General features: G+C 41.9%; 1 protein-coding gene across 17 annotated transcripts in view; it reads right to left on the bottom strand.

Moving 5' to 3' along the window:
- The window catches only part of Pop1 (POP1 ribonuclease P/MRP subunit), a 139,699-nt gene that overhangs the window by 18,750 nt on the left and 99,516 nt on the right, over positions 1-21,433 (bottom strand). For 15 of the 17 annotated variants that reach the window (XM_071684627.1, XM_071684535.1, XM_071683598.1 and 12 more), the window contains one exon: positions 14,354-14,879. The exons of 1 other annotated variant lie outside the window; for it this stretch is intronic. In XM_071684627.1, coding sequence (XP_071540728.1) covers positions 14,538-14,879 — 342 coding nt within the window. In that variant the 3' untranslated portion in view covers positions 14,354-14,537. Of the gene's footprint in view, positions 1-14,353; positions 14,880-21,433 lie in introns of those variants that run through there. One more of the 17 variants, XM_071684823.1, reaches the window with a different exon arrangement.

Below are 21,433 nucleotides of genomic sequence, written 5' to 3'. Positions count from 1 at the left end.
CTCATGCCACAAGCATCTTTTGCGCAAGCCATCACTGCCTCCCTAAATACATCCCATTCCTCCCCCACTCCCCTTACGTCCTTAGTTCTCACCTGTTTCCATTCTTTACTCAGTCTCTCCTGGTACTTCCTCACATAAGTCTCCTTCCCAAGCTCACTTACTCTCACCACTCTTTTCACCCCAACATTCTCTCTCCTTTTCTGAAAACCTCTACAAATCTTCACCTTTGCCTCAACAAGATAATGATCAGACATCCCTTCAGTTGCACCTCTTACCACAGTAACATCCGAAAGTCTCTCTCGTGTGCTTATCAGTTAACACGTAATCCAATAACGCTCTCTGGCCATCTCTCCTACTTACATACGTATACTTATGTATATCTCTCTTTTTAAGCCAGGTATTCCCAATCACCAGTCATTTTCAGCACATAAATCTACAAGCTCTTGACCATTTCCATTTACAACACTGAACACCCCATGTACACCAATTATTCCCTCAACTGCCACATTACTCACCTTTGCATTCAAATCACCCATCACTATAACCCGGTCTCGTGCATCAAAACTACTAACACACTCATTCAGCTGCTCCCAAAACACTTGCCTCTCATGATCTTTCTTCTCATGCCTAGGTGCATATGCACCAATAATCACCCATCTGTCTCCATCCACTTTCAGTTTTACCCATATCAATCTAGTTTAATTTCTTACACTCTATTACATACTCCCACCACTCCTGTTTCAGGAGTAGTGCTACTCCTTCCCTTGCTCTTGTCCTCTCACTAACCCTTGACTTTACTCCCAAGACATTCCCAAACGACTCTTCCCCTTTACCCTTGAGCTTCATTTCACTCAGAGCCAAAACATCCAGGTTCCTTTCCTCAAACATACTACCTATCTCTCCTTTTTTCTCATCTTCGTTACATCCACACACCCCAATCTGAGCCCTCCAAGAGGATGAGCACTCCCCGCGTGACTCCTTTTAGAAAGTTAAAATACAAGGAGGAGAGGGTTTCCGACCCCCTCTCCCGTCCCCTTTAGTTGCCTTCTATGACACATGAGGAATGCCTGGGAAGTATTCTTTCTCCCCTATCCCCAGGGATAATTATGTACATGAGTATATATGTGTGTGTGTGTATATATATGTATACACTGAGATGTATAGGTATGTATATGTGCGTGTGTGGACGTGTATGTATATAAATGTGTATGTGGGTGGGTTGGGCCATTCTTTCGTCTGTTTCCTTGCGCTACCTCACTAACACGGGAGACAGCAACAAAGTATAATTATAAACACAAAGAAAAAATACATACATATCGTTTGAGATATCTGGGAGTGGATTTAGCAGTAAATGGAACCATGGAAGTGGAGGTGAGTCACAGTTTGGGGGGAGGGGGCGAAGGTTCTGGGAGTGATGAAGAATGTGTGGAAGGCGAGAATGTTATCCGAGACAAAAATGGGTATGTTTGAATCAATAGTGGCTCCAACAATGTTATATGGGTGTGAGGCATGGGCTATAGATAGGGTTGTGCGGAGGAGGCTGGATGTGTTGAGAATGAAATGTTCGAGGACACTATGAGGTGGATTGATTAAGTAATGAAGGGGTAAGAGAGATGTGTGGTAATAAAAAGAGTGTGGTTAAATGAGCAGAGGAGGGTGTATTGAAATGGTTTGGTCACATGAAGAGAATGAGTGAGGAAAGATGGACAAAGAGGACATATGTGTCAGAGGTGGAGGGAACGAGGAGAAGTGGGAGACCAAATTGGAGGTGGAAGGATGGAGTGAAAAACATTTTGAGCGATCAGGGCCTGAACATACAGGAGGATGAAAGGCATGCAAGGAATAGAATGCATTGGAACGATGTGATATATCGAGGTCGACGTGCTGTCAATGGATTGAACCAGGGCATGTGAAGCATCTGGGGTTAACCATGGAAAGTTTTCTGGGGCCTGGATATCGAAAGGGAGCAGTGATTTTGGTGCATTACACATGACAGTTAGAGACTGAGTGTGAACAAAGGTGGCCTTTGTTGTCTTTTCCTCGTGCTACCTTGAGAGCATGTGGGGTGGGGTGGAGGGTACCATTTCATGTGTGGTGGGGTGGTGATGGGAATGGATGAAGGCAGCAAGTGTGAATATGTACAGGTGTATATGTCTGTGTATGTATATGTATGTATAGTGTGAGTATGTATATGTATATGTCTGTGTATGTATATGTATGTATAGTGTGAGTATGTATATGTATATGTCTGTGTATGTATATGTATGTATATGATGAAATGTATAGGTATGTATATGTGCGTGTGTGGGTGTTTATGTATATACATGTGTCTGTGGGTGGGTTGGGCCATTCTTTCGTCTGTTTTCTTGTGCTACCTTGCTAATGTGGGAGACAGCAACTAAGTATAATAATAATAATAATAATCTTTCATTCTTTCAAACTATTCGCCATTTCCTGCATTAGAGAGGTAGCGTTAAGAACAGAGGACTGGGCCTTTGAGGGAATATCCTCACCTGGCACCCTTCTCTGTTCCTTCTTTGAGAGAAAAAAAAAAGAGGGGAGGATTTACAGCCCCCCACTCCCTCCCCTTTTAGTCGCTTTCTATGAAATGCAAGGAATACATGGGAGGTATTCTTTCTCCCATCCCCGGGGATTGAATAATAATAATAATAATAATAATGATAATAATAATAGTAATAATAATAATAATAATAATATATATAGGGTTGAGGGTCAAGTCAATTGGGAGGTAAGTTTGAATGGAGAAAAACTGGAGGAAGTAAAGTGTTTTAGATATCTGGGAGTGGATCTGGCAGCGGATGTAACCATGGAAGCGGAAGTGAATCATAGGGTGGGGGAGGGGGCGAAAATTCTGGGAGCCTTGAAGAATGTGTGGAAGTCGAGAACATTATCTCGGAAAGCAAAAATGGGTATGTTTGAAGGAATAGTGGTTCCAACAATGTTGTATGGTTGCGAGGCGTGGGCTATGGATAGAGTTGTGCGCAGGAGGGTGGATGTGCTGGAAATGAGATGTTTGAGGACAATGTGTGGTGTGAGGTGGTTTGATTGAGTAAGTAATGTAAGGGTAAGAGAGATGTGTGGAAATAAAAAGAGCGTGGTTGAGAGAGCAGAAGAGGGTGTTTTGAAATGGTTTGGGCACATGGAGAGAATGAGAGAGGAAAGATTGACCAAGAGGATATATGTGTCGGAGGTGGAGGGAACGAGGAGAAGTGAGAGACCAAATTGGAGGTGGAAAGATGGAGTGAAAAAGATTTTGTGTGATCGCAGCCTGAACATGCAGGAGGGTGAAACATGCAGGAGGTGTGCAAAGTGAGAGGGTTAGGGAGGATGATTTGGTAAACAGAGAAGAGGTAGTAAAAGCTTTGCGGAAGATGAAAGCTGGCAAGGCAGTTGGTTTCGATGGCATTGCAGTAGAATTTATTAAAAAAGGGGGTGACTGTGTTGTTGACTGGTTGGTAAGGTTATTCAATGTATGTACGATTTATGGTGAGGTGCCTGAGGATTGGTGGAATGCCTGCATAATGCCATCGTACAAAGGCAAAGGGGACAAAGGTGAGTGCTCAAATTACAGAGGTATAAGTTTGTTGAGTATTCCTGGGAAATTATATAGGAGGGTATTGATTGAGAGGGTGAAGGCATGAACAGAGCATCAGATTGGGGAGGAGCAGTGTGGTTTCAGAAGTGGTAGAGGATGTGTGGATCAGGTGTTTGCTTTGAAGAATGTATGTGAGAAATACTTAGAAAAGCAAATGGATTTGTATGTAGCATTTATGGATCTGAAGAAGGCATATGATAGGGTTGATAGAGATGCTCTGTGGAATGTATTAAGAATATATGGTGTGGGAGGCAAGTTGTTAGAAGCAGTGAAAAGTTTTTATCGAGGATGTAAGGCATGTGTATGAGTAGGAAGAGAGGAAAGTGATTGGTTCTCAGTGAATGTAGATTTGCAGCAGGGGTGTGAGATGTCTCCATGGTTCTTCAATTTGTTTATGGATGGGGTTGTTAGGGAGGTGAATGCAAGGGTTTTGGAGAGAGGGGCAAGTATGCAGTCTGTTGCGGATGAGAGAGCTTGGGAAGTGAGTCAGTTGTTGTTCGCTGATGATACAGCGCTGGTGGCTGATTCATGTGAGAAACTGCAGAAGCTGGTGACTGAGTTAGGTAAAGTGTGTGAAAGAAGAAAGTTGAGAGTAAATGTGAATAAGAGTAAGGTTATTAGGTACAGTAGGGTTGAGGGTCAAGTCAATTGGGAGGTAAGTTTGAATGGAGAAAAACTGGAGGAAGTGAAGTGTTTTAGATATCTGGGAGTGGATTTGGCAGCGGATAGAACCACTGAAGTGGAAGTGAATCATAGGGTGGGGGAGGGGGCGAAAATTCTGGGAGCGTTGAAGAATGTGTGGAAGTCGAGAACATTATCTTGGAAAGCAACAATGGGCATGTTTTGAAGGAATAGTGGTTCCAACAATGTTGTATGGTTGTGAGGCATGGTCTATGGATAGAGTTGTGCAGAGGAGGGTGGATGTACTGGAAATGAGATGTTTGAGGACAATATGTGGTGTGAGGTGGTTTGATTGAATAAGTAATAATAGGGTAAGAGAGATGTGTGATAATAAAAAGAGTGTGGTTGAGAGAGCAGAAGAGGGTGTTTTGAAATGGTTGGGTCTCATGGAGAGAATGAGTGAGGAAAGATTGACCAAGAGGATATATGTGTCAGAGGTGGAAGGAACGAGGAGAAGTGGGAGACCAAATTGGAGGTGGAAAGATGGAGTGAAAAAGATTTTGAGTGATCGGGGCCTGAACATGCAGGAGGGTGAAAGGCGTGCAAGGAATAGGGTGAACTGAAACGATGTGGTATACTGGAGTCGACGTGCTGTCAATGGATTGAATCAGGGCATGTGAAGCGTCTGGGGTAAACCATGGAAAGTTGTGTGGGGCCTGGATGTGGAAAGGGAGCTGTGGTTTCGGTGCATTATTACATGACAGCTAGAGACTGAGTGTGAACAAATGAGGCCTTTGTTGTCTTCCTAGCACTACCTCGTGCACATGAGGGGGGAGGGGGTTGTTATTTCATGTGTGGCAGGGTGGCAATGGGAATGAGTAGAGGCAGACAGTATGAATTATGCTGATGATACAGCACTGGTGGCTGATTCGTGTGAGAAACTGCAGAAGCTGGTGACTGAGTTTGGTAAAGTATGTGAAAGAAGAAAGTTGAGAGTAAATGTGAATAAGAGCAAGGTTATTAGGTACAGTAGGGTTAAAGGACAAGTCAATTGGGAGTAGGTTTGAATGGAGAAAAACTGGAGGAAGATACCTGGGAGTGGATTTGGCAGCAGATGGAACTATGGAAGCGGAAGTGAATCATAGGGTGGGGGAGGGGGCGAAAGTTCTGGGAGCGTTAAAGAATGTGTGGAAGTCGAGAACATTATCTCAGAAAGCAAAAATGAGTATGTTTAAAGGAATAGTGGTTCCAACAATGTTATATGGTTGCGAGGCATGGGCTATGGATAGAGTCGGGTGGAGGAGGGTAGATGTGCTGGAAATGAGATGTTTGTGGACAATATGCGGTGTGAGGTGGGTTTTGATCGAGTAAGTAATGATAAGGTAAGAGAGATGTGTGGTAATACAGAGAGTCTGGTTGAGAGAGCAGAAGAGGGTGTTTTGAAATGGTTTGGTCACATGGAAAGAATGAGTGAGGAAAGATTGACCAAGAGGATATATGTGTCAGAGGTGGAAGGAACGAGGAGAAGTGGGAGACCAAATTGGAGGTGGAAAGATGGAGTGAAAAAGATTTTGAGTGATCGGGGCCTGAACATGCAGGAGGGTGAAAGGCGTGCAAGGAATGGAGTGAATTGGAACGATGTGGTATACCGGGGTCGACATGCTGTCAATGGATTGAACTAGGGCATGTGAAGCGTCTGGGGTAAACCATGGAAAGTTCTGTGGGGCCTGGATGTGGAAAGGGAGCTGTGGTTTTGTTGCATTATTACACGACAGCTAGAGACTGAGTGTGAACGAATGTGGCCTTTGTTGTCTTTTCCTAGCGCTACCTTGCGCACATGGGGGGGGGTTGTTATTTCGTGTGGCTGGGTGGCGATGGGAATGAATAAAGGCAGACAGTATGAGTTATGTACATGTGTATATATGTATATGTCTGTGTGTGTATATATATGTATATGTTGAGATGTAAAGGTATGTATATTTGCATGTGTGGATGTGTATGTGTATACATGTGTATGTGGGTGGGTTGGGCCATTCTTTCGTCTGTTTCCTTGCGCTACCTCGCTAACACGGAAGACAGCGACAAAGCAAAATAAATAAATAAATAAATATAAATAAATATATATTTATATATATATATATATATATATATATATATATATATATATAGCTCTCTCATCCCCAACAGGCAAGTATGAAGTCTGTTGGGGATGAGAGAGCTTGGGAAGTGAGTCAATTGTTGTTCGCTGATGATACAGCGCTGGTGGCTGATTCATGTGAGAAACTGCAGAAGCTGGTGACTGAGTTTGGTAAAGTGTGTGGAAGAAGAAAGTTGAGAGTAAATGTGAATAAGAGCAAGGTTATTAGGTACAGTAGGGGTGAGGGTCAAGTCAATTGGGAGGTGAGTTTGAATGGAGAAAAACTGGAGGAAGTGAAGTGTTTTAGATATCTGGGAGTGGATCTGTCAGCGGATGGAACCATGGAAGCGGAAGTGGATCATAGGGTGGGGGAGGGGGCGAAAATTTTGGGAGCCTTGAAAAATGTGTGGAAGTCGAGAACATTATCTCGGAAAGCAAAAATGGGTATGTTTGAGGGAATAGTGGTTCCAACAATGCTGTATGGTTGCGAGGCGTGGGCTATGGATAGAGATGTGCGCAGGAGGATGGATGTGCTGGAAATGAGATGTTTGAGGACAATGTGTGGTGTGAGGTGGTTTGATCGAGTAAGTAACGTAAGGGTAAGAGAGATGTGTGGAAATAAAAAGAGCTTGGTCGAGAGAGCAGAAGAGGGTGTTTTGAAATGGTTTGGGCACATGGAGAGAATGAGTGAGGAGAGATTGACCAAGAGGATATATGTGTCGGAGGTGGAGGGAACGAGGAGAAGAGGGAGACCAAATTGGAGGTGGAAAGATGGAGTGAAAAAGATTTTGTGTGATCGGGGCCTGAACATGCAGGAGGGTGAAAGGAGGGCAAGAAATAGAGTGAATTGGAGTCATGTGGTATACAGGGGTTGACGTGCTGTCAGTGGATTGAAGCAAGGCATGTGAAGCGTCTGGGGTAAACCATGGAAAGCTGTGTAGGTATGTATATTTGCGTGTCTGGACGTGTGTATGTACATGTGTATGGGGGGGGGGGGTTGGGCCATTTCTTTCGTCTGTTTCCTTGCGCTACCTCGCAAACGCGGGAGACAGCGACAAAGTATAAAAAAAAAAAAAAAAAAAAAAAAAATATATATATATATATATATATATATATATATATATATATATATATATATAAACAGGAGTTGTGGGAGTATGTGATAGAATGTAAGAAAGTAAATTCTCGATTAATATGGGTAAAACTGAAAGTTGATGGAGAGACATGGGTGATTATTGGTGCATATGCACCTGGGCATGAGAAGAAAGATCATGAGAGGCAAGTATTTTGGGAGAAGATGAATGAGTGTGTTAGTGGTTTTGATGCACGAGACCGGGTTACAGTGATGGGTGATTTGCATGCAAAGGTGAGTAATGTGGCAGTTGAGGGAATAATTGGTATACATGGGGTGTTCAGTGTTGTAAATGGAAATGTTGAAGAGCTTGTAGATTTATGTGCTGAAAAAGGACTGGTGATTGGGAATACCTGGTTCAAAAAGCGAGATATACATAAGTATACGTATGTAAGTAGGAGAGATAGCCAGACAGCGTTATTGGATTACGTGTTAATTGACATGCGCGCGAGAGAGACTTTTGGATGTTAATGTGCTGAGATGTGCAACTGGAGGGATGTCTGATCATTATCTTGTGGAGGCTAAGATGAAGATTTGTATAGGTTTTCAGAAAAGAAGAGTGAATGTTGGGGTGAAGAGGGTGGTGATAGTAAGTGAGCTTGGGAAGGAGACTTGTGTGAGGAAGTACCAGGAGAGACTGAGTACAGAATGGAAAAAGGTGAGAACAATGGAAGTAAGGGGAGTGGGGGAGGAATGGGATGTATTTAGGGAATCAGTGATGGATTGCGCAAAAGATGCTTGTGGCATGAGAAGAGTGGGAGGTGGGTTGATTAGAAAGGGTAGTGAGTGGTGGGATGAAGAAGTAAGAGTATTAGTGAAAGAGAAGAGAGAGGCATTTGGACGATTTTTGCAGGGAAAAAATGCAATTGAGTGGGAGATGTATAAAAGAAAGAGACAGGAGGTCAAGAGAAAGGTGCAAGAGGTGAAAAAGAGGGCAAATGAGAGTTGGGGTGAGAGAGTATCATTAAATTTTAGGGAGAATAAAAAGATGTTCTGGAAGGAGGTAAATAAAGTGCGTAAGACAAGGGAGCAAATGGGAACTTCAGTGAAGGGCGCAAATGGGGAGGTGATAACAAGTAGTGGTGATGTGAGAAGGAGATGGAGTGAGTATTTAGAAGGTTTGTTGAATGTGTTTGATGATAGAGTGGCAGATATAGGGTGTTTTGGTAGAGGTGGTGTGCAAAGTGAGAGAGTTAGGGAAAATGATTTGGTAAACAGAGAAGAGGTAGTAAAAGCTTTGCAGAAGATGAAAGCCGGCAAGGCAGCAGGTTTGGATGGTATTGCAGTGGAATTTATTAAAAAAGGGGGGTGACTGTATTGTTGACTGGTTGGTAAGGATATTTAATGTATGTATGACTCATGGTGAGGTGCCTGAGGATTGGCGGAATGCGTGCATAGTGCCATTGTACAAAGGCAAAGGGGATAAGAGTGAGTGCTCAAATTACAGAGGTATAAGTTTGTTGAGTATTCCTGGTAAATTATATGGGAGGGTATTGATTGAGAGGGTGAAGGCATGTACAGAGCATCAGATTGGGGAAGAGCAGTGTGGTTTCAGAAGTGGTAGAGGATGTGTGGATCAGGTGTTTGCTTTGAAGAATGTATGTGAGAAATACTTAGAAAAGCAAATGGATTTGTATGTAGCTTTTATGGATCTGGAGAAGGCATATGATAGAGTTGATAGAGATGCTCTGTGGAAGGTATTAAGAATATATGGTGTGGGAGGCAAGTTGTTAGAAGCAGTGAAAAGTTTTTATCGAGGATGTAAGGCATGTGTACGTGTAGGAAGAGAGGAAAGTGATTGGTTCTCAGTGAATGTAGGTTTGCGGCAGGGGTGTGTGATGTCTCCATGGTTGTTTAATTTGTTTATGGATGGGGTTGTTAGGGAGGTGAATGCAAAAGTTTTGGAAAGAGGGGCAAGTATGAAGTCTGTTGTGGATGAGAGAGCTTGGGAAGTGAGTCAGTTGTTGTTCGCTGATGATACAGCGCTGGTGGCTGATTCGTGTGAGAAAGTGCAGAAGCTGGTGACTGAGTTTGGTAAAGTGTATGAAAGAAGAAAGTTAAGAGTAAATGTGAATAAGAGCAAGGTTATTAGGCAGAGTAGGGTTGAGGGTCAAATCAATTGGGAGGTAAGTTTGAATGGAGAAAAACTGGAGGAAGTAAAGTGTTTTAGATATCTGGGAGTGGATCTGGCAGCGGATGGAACCATGGAAGCGGAAGTGGATCATAGGGTGGGGGAGGGGGTGAAAATCCTGGGAGCCTTGAAGAATGTGTGGAAGTCGAGAACATTATCTCGGAGAGCAAAAATGGGTATGTTTGAAAGAATAGTGGTTCCAACAATGTTGTATGGTTGCGAGGCGTGGGCTATGGATGGAGTTGTGCGCAGGAGGATGGATGTGCTGGAAATAAGATGTCTGAGGACAATGTGTGGTATGAGGTGGTTTGATCGAGTGAGTAACGTAAGGGTGAGAGATGTGTGGAAATAAAAAGAACGTGGTTGAGAGAGCAGAAGAGGGTGTTTTGAAATGGTTTGGGCACATGGAGAGAATGAGTGAGGAAAGATTGACCAAGAAGATATATGTGTCGGAGGTGGAGGGAACGAGGAGAAGTGGGAGACCAAATTGGAGGTGGAAAGATGGAGTGAAAAAGATTTTGTGTGATCGGGGCCTGAACATGCAGGAGGGTGAAAGGAGGGCAAGGAATAGAGTGAATTGGATTGATGTGGTATACCGGGGTTGACGTGCTGTCAGTGGATTGAATCAGGGCATGTGAAGCGTCTGGGGTAAACCATGGAAAGCTGTGTAGGTATGTATATTTGCGTGTGTGGACGTATGTATATACATGTGTATGGGGGTGGGTTGGGCCATTTCTTTCGTCTGTTTCTTTGCGCTACCTCGCAAACGCGGGAGACAGCGACAAAGCTCTTATTCACATTTACTCTTAACTTTCTTCTTTCACACGCTTTACCAAACTCAGTCACCAGCTTGTGCAGTTTCTCACATGAATCAGCCACCAGCGCTGTATCATCAGCAAACAACAACTGACTCACTTCCCAAGCTCTCTCATCCACAACAGACTTCATACTTGCCCCTCTTTCCAAAACTTGTTTTTTTTTTTTTTTTGTTAATTTTCCAAAAGAAGGAACAGAGAAGGGGGCCAGGTGAGGATATTCCCCCAAAGGCCCAGTCCTCTGTTCTTAACGCTACCTCGCTAATGCGGGAAATGGCGAATAGTATGAAAGAAAAGATATATATATATATATATATATATATATATATATATATATATATATATATATATATATATATATTTTTTTTTATATTTATTATACTTTGTCGCTGTCTCCCGCGTTTGCGAGGTAGCGCAAGGAAACAGACGGAAGAAATGGCCCAACCCCCCCCATACACATGTATATACATACGTCCACACACGCAAATATACATACCTACACAGCTTTCCATGGCTTACCCCAGACGCTTCACATGCCTTGACTCAATCCACTGACAGCACATCAACCCCGGTATACCACATCGCTCCAGTTCACTCTATTCCTTGCCCTCCTTTCACCCTCCTGCATGTTCAGGCCCCGATCACACAAAATCTTTTTCACTCCATCTTTCCACCTCCAATTTGGTCTCCCTCTTCTCCTTGTTCCCTCCACCTCCGACACATATATCCTCTTGGTCAATCTTTCCTCACTCATCCTCTCCATGTGCCCAAACCACTTCAAAACACCCTCTTCTGCTCTCTCAACCACGCTCTTTTTATTTCCACACATCTCTCTTAACCTTACGTTACTCACTCGATCAAACCACCTCACACCACACATTGTCCTCAAACATCTCATTTCCAGCACATCCATCCTCCTGCACACAACTCTATCCATAGCCCACGCCTCGCAACCATACAACATTGTTGGAACCACTATTCCTTCATACATACCCATTTTTGCTTTCCGAGATAATGTTCTCAACTTCCACACATTCTTCAAGGCCCCCAGAATTTTTGCCCCCCTCCCCCACCCTATGATCCACTTCCGCTTCCATGGTTCCATCCGCTGCCAGATCCACTCCCAGATATCTAAAACACTTCACTTCCTCCAGTTTTTCTCCATTCAAACTCACCTCCCAATTGAGTACCTAATAACCTTGCTCTTATTCACATTTACTCTTAACTTTCTTCTTCCACACACTTTACCAAACTCAGTCACCAGCTTCTGCAGTTTCTCACATGAATCAGCCACCAGCGCTGTATCATCAGCGAACAACAACTGACTCACTTCCCAAGCTCTCTCATCCCCAACAGACTTCATACTTGCCCCTCTTTCCAAAACTCTTGCATTTACCTCCCTAACAACCCCATCCATAAACAAATTAAACAACCATGGAGACATCACACACCCCTGCCGCAAACCTACATTCACTGAGAACCAATCACTTTCCTCTCTTCCTACACGTACACATGCCTTACATCCTCGATAAAAACTTTTCACTGCTTCTAGCAACTTTCCTCCCACACCATATATTCTTAATACCTTCCACAGAGCATCTCTATCAACTCTATCATATGCCTTCTCCAGATCCATAAATGCTACATACAAATCCATTTGCTTTTCTAAGTATTTCTCACATACATTCTTCAAAGCAAACACCTGATCCACACATCCTCTACCACTTCTGAAACCATATATATATATATATATATATATATATATATATATATATTTTTTTTTTCTTTCTTTCTTTCAAATTATTCGCCATTTCCCGCATTAGCGAGGTAGCATTAAGAACAGAGGATTGGGCCTTTGAGGGAATATCCTCACCTGGCCCCCTTCTTTGTTCCTTCTTTTGGAAAATTAAAAAAACAAGTGGGGAGGATTTCCAGCCCCCCGCTCCCTCCCCTTTTAGTTGCCTTCTATGACATGCAGGGAATACGTAGGAAGTATGAGAGAAATACTTAGAAAAACAGATGGATTTGTATGTAGCATTTATGGATCTAGACAAGGCATATGATAGGGTGGAGAGAGATGCTCTGTGGAATGTTTTAAGAGTATGTGGAAGGTAAGTTGCTAGAAGCAGTGAAAAGTTTTTACCAAGGATGTAAAGCATGTGCATGAGTAGGAAGAGAGGAAAGTGATTGGTTCCCAGTGAATGTCGGTTTGCGGCTGGGGTGCCTGATGTCTCCATGGTTGTTCAATTTGTTTATGGATGGGACAGCAACAAAGCAAAATAAATAAATAAACAAAATATCCATTTTGGAAAGAGGGGCAAGTATGAAGTCTGTTGGGGATGAGAGAGCTTGGGAAGTGAGTCAGTTGTTGTTCGCTGATGATACAGCGCTGGTGGCTGATTCATGTGAGAAACTGCAGAAGCTGGTGACTGAGTTAGGTAAAGTGTGTTAAAGAAGAAAGTTAAGAGTAAATGTGAATAAGAGCAAGGTTATCAGGTACAGCAGGGTTGAGGGTCAAGTCACTTGTGAGGTAAGTCTGAATGGAGAAAAACCGGAGGAAGTAAAGTGTTTTACATATCTGGGAGTGGATCTAACAACGGATGGAACCATGGAAGCGGAAGTGAATCGTAGGGTGGGGGAGGAGGCGAAAATCCTGGGAGCCTTGAAGAATGTGTAGAAGTCGAGAACATTATCTCGGAAAGCAAAAATGGGTATGTTTGAAGGAATAGTGGTTCCAACAATGTTGTATGGTAGCGAGGCGTGGGCTATTCGCCATTTCCCGCATTAGCGAGGTAGCGTTGAGAACAGAGGACTGGGCCCTTGAGGGAATATCCTCACCTGGGCCCCTTCTCTGTTCCCTCTTTTGGAAAATTAAAAAAAAAAAAAAAGTGAGAGGGGAGGATTTCCAGCCCCCCCGCTCCCTCCCCCTTTAGTCGCCTTCTACGACACGCAGGGAATACGTGGGAAGTATTCTTTCTCCCCTATCCCCAGGGATAAGATATATATATATATATATATATATATATATATATACACACACACACACACACACATACATAGCCATATACATATATACCCATGTATATATTCCTATTCGCTTGCCTTCATCCATCCCCAGTGCCATCCTGCCCCACAGGAAACAGCAATGCCACCCCTGCATCAGAGAGATAGCGTCTGGATAAAAAAAAAAAGTCACATTCGTTCACGCTCAGTCTCTAGCTGTCATGTGTAATGTAATGTACTGAAACCACATCTCCCTCTCCACATCCAGTCCCCACAGACCTTTCCATTCTTTACCCAGATGTTTCACATGCCCTGGTTCAATTCACTGACAGCACGTTGATCCCAGTATACCATATTGTTCCAATTCACTCTATTCCTAGCATGCCTCTCACCCTCTTCTATGTATACAAATGGATAATTTTGTGCAGATTTGAATCAAAATTCATTCTCCTTGCTTACTCAATTGAGACCCCTTGCATTGCAAGCTCCCCATAACTGTAAACTTTCTATATTCTGTATCATTCAAAAAATATATATCTGCTAAAACTATTAAATAATTTTCCCATCCAACCATTAAATTCAGGATACATGGCTAATGTTTTTGGTTCCTTCATCTTTTTCACAGGCTCATCACAGGTGTTCTAACTGTCACCTTTTACATAATAGTATGTCTGTTAATGGTGGCTGATCAACATCTCTTATCTTCTAAAAACACAAACATGCATATGAAATTGCATACTTTTCTGCATACAAATCATCATGTGTACAAAAGAAATGTATATATACCAGCTTTCTAAGGAGCTTTGATATATATATATGTACACAATAAAAGCTACAATCAACATATTTAGCATTATATGTGTCTTGTAAAGGAGAGGAATGCATCAAAGATAAACACTTCAGTTAACAAATTTATTGACAATTTGATATTCATAACCTTTTCATCAATCAGTTACCTTGTTCATTTATGTCAAGCATTGATATTGACATAAGAAAGATTAATATATTCAAGCTTTTACTTATCATTTCCACCTCATTCATACTGATTCAAAATAGTAGAAGCAACCAGTATGTCATTTGTATCACTTCGCCTGCACAACAAGAGAAAGTTTTGCCCAGCGATACTGCAAATTAGATGGATTCCTTACTAAGACAGAATACTTCCATTTGCTTTCCTCAAATTCTTGTGATTCAGTAGTACTTCCAGTATGCTCATCATACTTCTTCCTGAACATATGAAGAAAATGAAGCGACCTAAGAGCAACCCATCCAATACCTGCTCCCTTTCCCAATGCCTGGCAAAAATTACCCAAAGTTATGTACCCCATAATCTTGCGTGAACAACACTGCAAGGGTTCATCTGTCTTCATCAGCCATGCAACCTCCATTTCATCTTTAAAGGAAGAATATTTGGTAAGGATCACCTGAAAAAAAAAGTGTTTTTGCACTTACTCATCCAAATACACTCTTAAAACTATCTTTTTATGCTTTACTATATAAAAGATGAGATAATGCTTTTAACTGTTATTAAAGATCAGCAAACAAAACAATCAAGTTGCACCTCAATGTTGATTAACATATGACTAAATACAAGAAATACAAGTCAGACTTTAATGGTGTACCACTTTTCAAAGTAAACATCTCAGTATTTTAGAAATACAAGTAAGCATCCCTAATCTGAAAATCCACAATGCTCCACAATCTAAAACTCTTTGAGCGGCGACATGATGTTACAAGTGGAAAATTCCATACCTAAACACTATTTTTTCATTGTATTAACATATTTTCATTTCACATTTCTTTTACTGTTATGTACTTAGGTGTGAACAAGTGTAAGAAAATGATTGCTTATCAGTAGCATATAAATTCTGTCAAGAATGAAGGTGATGCCAAACAACCACAGACTGTCCACATGGGTGGCTGAGGTTATGACATCTTAGTGTTCTCATGGTTCAGTGTTACACATACTTTATTTCATGTTCAAAATTATCAAAAATACAGATTCTCCCCAACTTACAAGCATACATACATATGACCGGGAAAAATATAAAAAATATACATATGTAAATATGCTTAATTGTATGTCCACTAACGTTAATGGCTGAATGCGTACAATAGTGAATGTCAGACAATATCATGGCACTGTGTACATCAAAGCATCTCTCTCAGTTACCATTCACTAAGCATGTGTTATCCATGTGAATCTAACAAACTTTCATGCTGGATTAAACCATTTTTGTATTAAACCACAAAGAAGATCATGAGCAAGATTTAAAAAAAACCATCATAAGTTGACAGATCTAGCAAGAAGATGAGAAAGATGCTTGATATGGAATTGAAAATGAAGGAGGAAAAAAGTTAATGTGACTGTACGTGATCTACAGTTGTCCCATTCAACGGTCTCCACAGTTTTAAAGGACAAAGAAAAAATATGCAATACAGTGAAAGGTTCTGCAAGCATGAAGTCTACGATAATAACAAAGCGATGACAAGGGTACATCCATGAAATGGAAAAGTTATTAATGCTGTGGATGGAAGATCAAATTCAAAAATGTGTACCAAAAGCTTGCTGTCAGCTCAGGCGAAGGCTAGAAATCTTTTGGAGATTTTCAAGGAGCAAGCGGGAGAAGATTACATCAAGAATTTCACAGCAAGTTACGGTTGGTTCAACAGATTTAAAAGGAGATATAGCTAGCACAACGTTCAAGTCACAGGTGAAGCAGCAAGTGCTGATGAAAGAGCTGCCAAAAAGTTTATAGAAAGTTTGGATGAATTAATCCATGAACTAAAGAATCAAATAAAAAGTAAAATGAAACCACAGAATCATATAATATAGTTAATAAAAAAACGAGATAATCATGATTAGAAATTGAGTAGAATAAAAGAATACTTAGCAGGTACATGAATTCTATACGCCATGCAGACATACATCCGACTTACGTCCGTTTCAAAATTCAACTGGTCGGTCAGAACGGAACTTGGACATATGTCAGGAGCATCTGTATTGTATGAATTACCTTCAGGCTATGTTTATGAGGTGTATATGAAATATAAATGAATTTTGTGTTTGGACTTAGGTCCCATCCCCAAGATATCTCATTGTGCATATGCAAACATTCCAAAATCCAAAAAAATCCTAAATCCAAAACACTTCTGGTCCCAGGCTTTTTGGATAAGGGATACTCAACCTGTATCTTCAAAAAATAAAGAATAGATGATTATATGTAAGAAAATGAAATGCATATGACATCCCAGGGGAGAAAGAATACCACCCAAATATTTCCTTTATGTCTCAGAAGGCAACTAAAAGGGGGGAGGAGTTAGGGGTTGGGAGTCCTTCCCTCCAGTCTCACTTTCCAAAAGAAAGTATAGAGGAAGGAGCCATATAAGGACTATTAACTACTAAGGCAATCATCTGTTCTTGATATAACCTCTATCATCAGGGAAAAGACCAAACATGAATGAAAAAACAAATATATTTATTTATTTATTTTGCTTTGTTGCTGTCTCCTGTGTTTGCGAGGTAGCGCAAGGAAAGAGACGAAAGAAATGGCCCAACCCACCCCATACACATGTATATACATACACGTCCACACACGCAAATATACATACCCATACATCTCAATGTATACATATATATATACACACACAGGCACCTACATATATACACATGCACACAATTCACACTGTCTGCCTTTATTCATTCCCATTGCCACCTCGCCACACATGGAATAACATCCCCTCCCCCCTCATGTGTGCGAGGTAGCGCTAGGAAAAGACAACAAAGGCCCCATTCGTTCACACTCAGTCTCTAGCTGTCATGCAATAATGCCCAAAACCACAGCTCCCTCTCCACATCCAGGCCCCACAGAACTTTCCATGGTTTACACCAGACGCTTCGCATGCCCTGATTTAATCCATTGACAGCACGTCGACCCCGGTATACCACATCGATCCAATTCACTCTATTCCTTGCCCGCCTTTCACCCTCCTGCATGTTCAGGCCACGATCACTCAAAATCTTTTTCACTCCATCTTTCCACCTCCAATTTGGTCTCCCACTTCTCCTCGTTCCCTCCACCTCCAACACATATATCCTCTTGGTCAATCTTTCCTCACTCATTCTCTCCATGTGCCCAAACCATTTCAAAACACCCTCTTCTGCTCTCTCAACCACGCTCTTTTTATTTCCACACATCTCTCTTACCCTTACATTACTTACTCAATCAAACCACCTCACACCACATATTGTCCTCAAACATCTCAATTCCAGCACATCCACCCTCCTGCGCACAACTCCATCCATAGCCCACGCCTCGCAACCATACAACATTGTTGGAACCACTATTCCTTCAAACATACCCATTTTTGCTTTCTGAGATAATGTTCTCGACTTCCAAACATTCTTCAAGGCTCCCAGGATTTTCACCCCCTCCCCCACCCTATGATTCACTTCCGCTTCCATGGTTCCATCCGCTGCCAGATCCACTCCCAGATATCTAAAACACTTTACTTCCTCCGGTTTTTCTCCATTCAAACTTACCTCCCAATTAACTTGACCCTCAACCCTACTGCACTAATAACCTTGCTCTTATTCACATTTACTCTTAACTTTCTTCTTTCACACACTTTACCAAACTCAGTTACCAGCTTCTGCAGTTTCTCACATGAATCAGCCACCAGCGCTGTATCATCAGCGAACAACAACTGACTCACTTCCCAAGCTCTCTCATCCCCAACAGACTTCATACTTGCCCCTCTTTCCAAAACTCTTGCATTCACCTCCCTAACATCCCCATCCATAAACAAATTAAACAACCATGGAGACATCACACACCCCTGCTGCAAACCTACATTCACTGAGAACCAATCACTTTCCTCTCTTCCTACACGTATACATGCCTTACATCCTCGATAAAAACTTTTCACTACTTCTAACAACTTGCCTCCCACACCATATATTCTTAGTACTTTCCACAGAGCATCTCTATCAACTCTATCATATGCCTTCTCCAGATCCATAAATGCTACATACAAATCCATTTGCTTTTCTAAGTATTTCTCACATACATGTATGAAGTAATTTGAATTATGGACTAAATATCATTTACAAAAGAAAATTGCTCTGGTGGAGGAACCGAATAGAGTTAGAACTGGATACTCTGGGGAAAAGTAAGAGTAGAGAATGTCATGGACACACCACCATTTCAAGCATTAGCGAGGTAGCACCAGGAAACAAAGACAAATCCACTCATAAACACACACATATACATACACGCACATACATGTTCGTGGTTGTACAGAGGAGGGTGGATGTGCTGGAAATGAAATGTTTGAGGACAATATGAGGTGTGAGGTGGTTTGATTAAGTAATGAAAGGATAAGAGAGATGTGAGGTAATAGAAAGAGCATGGTGGAGATAGTAGAAGAGGGTGTGTTGATATCGTTTGGATACATGGAGAGAATGAGTGAGGAAAGGTTGACAAAGAGGATATATGTGTTAGAGGAAGAGGGAACAAGGAGAAGCATGAGACCAAATTGGAGGTAAAAGGATGGATTAAAAAAGATTTTGAGCAATTGGGGCCAGGACATGCAGGAGGATGAGAGGCATGCAAGGTATAGAGTGAACATGAATGATATGGTATACTGAGGTTGATGTGCTGGACTGAACCAGGGCATCTGAAACATTTGGGGTAAGCCATGGAAAGGTCTGTGGGGCCTGGACGTGGATAGGGAGCTGTGATTTCGGTGCATTACACATGGCAGCTAGAGATAGCATGAGAACGAATATAGCCTTTTTTTTTTTGCTTGTTATCCTGGTGCTACCTCGCTGAAGTGGGAGTTAGCAATGCTATTCCCTGTGGGGCGGGGTGTCGCCAGGAATGGATCAGGGCAAGCAAGTATGAATATGTACAAGTGCATATATGTATATGCCTATGTATGTATATGTGTGTGTATGGGCATTTATATATTTGTGTGTATATGAGTGGATGGGCCATTCTTTGTCTGTTTCCTGGCACTACCTTGCTGAAAAGGAAAACAGCAATCAAGTGAACGAATGTGGACCTTTTTCTTTTCCTAGTACTACCACTCTCTCTCTTTTGTACACACTGGGGGGGGAGAGAGAGAGAGAGAGAGAGAGAGAGAATGATATTTCATGTGTGGCGGAGTGGCAACAAAAATGGATGAAGGCAGCAAGTAAGAATATGTACATGTGTATATATGTATGTCTTTATATGTGCGTGTGTGGGCGTTTATGTATATACATGTGTATGTGGGTGGCTTGGGCCATTCTTTCATCTGTTTTCTTGTGATATCTCGCTAATGCAGGAGATGGTGATTAAGTACAATAACTAAAAAATATTTTTTTTTTTCCCAAAAGAAGGAACAGAGAAGGGGGCCAGGTGAGGATACTCCACCAAAGGCCCAGTCCTCTGTTCTTAACACTACCTCGCTAACGCGGGAAATGGCAAATAGTTTGAAAAAAAAAAAAATTTTTTTTTTCATACTATTCGCCATTTCCCGCGTTAGCAAGGTAGCGTTAAGAACAGAGAACTGGACCTTTGAGGGAACATCCTCACCTGGCCCCCTTCTCTGTTCCTTCTTTTGGAAAATTAAAAAAAAACAGAGGGGAGGATTTATCTATTTTATTTTGCTTTGTCGCTGTCTCCCACGGTAGCGAGATAGTGCAAGGAAACAGACGAAAGAATGGCCCAACCCACCTACATACACATGTATACACATACACGTCCACGCACGCAAATATACATACCTATACATCTCAACATATACATATATATACACACACAAGACATATACATATATGCACAAGTACATAATGCATATTGTCTGCCTTTATTCATTCTCATCGCCACCTCACCACATTGAAATAACAACCCCCTCCCCCCCTCATGTGTGCTAGGTAGTACTCGGAAAAGACAACAAAGGCCAAATTTGTTCACACTCAGTCTCTAGCTGTCATGTAATAATGCACCGAAACCACAGCTCCCTTTCCACATCCAGGCCCCACAGAACTTTCCATGGTTTACCCCACACGCTTCACATGCCCTGGTTCAATCCATTGACAGCACGTCGACCCTGGTATACCATATCGTTCCAATTCACTCTATTCCTTGCACGCCTTCCACCCTCCTGCATGTTCAGGCCATGATCACTCAAAATCTTTTTCACTCCATCTTTCCACCTCCAATTTGGTCTCCCACTTCTCCTTGTTCCCTCCACCTCTGACACATATATCCTCTTGGTCAAGCTTTCCTCACTCATTCTCTCCATGTGACCAAACCTTTTCAAAACACCCTCTTCTGCTTTCTCAACCACACTCTTTTTATTACCACACATCTCTCTTACCCTATTATTACTTCCTTGATGAAACCACCTCACACCACATATTGTCCTCAAACATCTCATTTCCAGCACATCCAACCTCCTGCGCACAACTCTATCCATAGCCCACGCCTCGCAACCATACAACATTGTTGGAACCACTATTTAAAGCAAAAATGGGTATGTTTGAAGGAATAGTGGTTCCAACAATGTGGGAGACAGCGACAAAGCAAAATAAATAAATAAAAAAATAAAAAGATGTTTTGGAAGGAGGTAAATAAAGTGCGTAATATGCGTAAGGCAAAAGACCAAATGGGAACATCGGTGAAGGGGGATAATGGGGAGGTAATAACAAGTAGTGTTGAAGTGAGATGGAGATAGAGTAATTTGAATGTTTGTTGAATGTGTTTGATGATATTAAAGTGGCAAATATAGGGTGTTTTGGTCAAGGTGGTGTGAGAAGTGAGAGGGTCTGGGGGAATGGTTTGGTAAATAAAGAGGTAGTGAAAGCTTTGCGGAACATGACAGCCAGCAAGGTGAAGGGCTTGGATGGCATTGCAGTGGAATTCATTAAAAAAGGGGTGACTGTGTTGTTGACTAGTTGGTAAGGATATTCAATGTATGTTTGGTTCAT

Source organism: Panulirus ornatus, chromosome 1 (assembly GCF_036320965.1).
Source record: "Panulirus ornatus isolate Po-2019 chromosome 1, ASM3632096v1, whole genome shotgun sequence".
In the NCBI taxonomy this organism is placed as follows: domain Eukaryota; kingdom Metazoa; phylum Arthropoda; class Malacostraca; order Decapoda; family Palinuridae; genus Panulirus; species Panulirus ornatus.
This window is presented reverse-complemented; position numbering and strand designations above follow the sequence as displayed.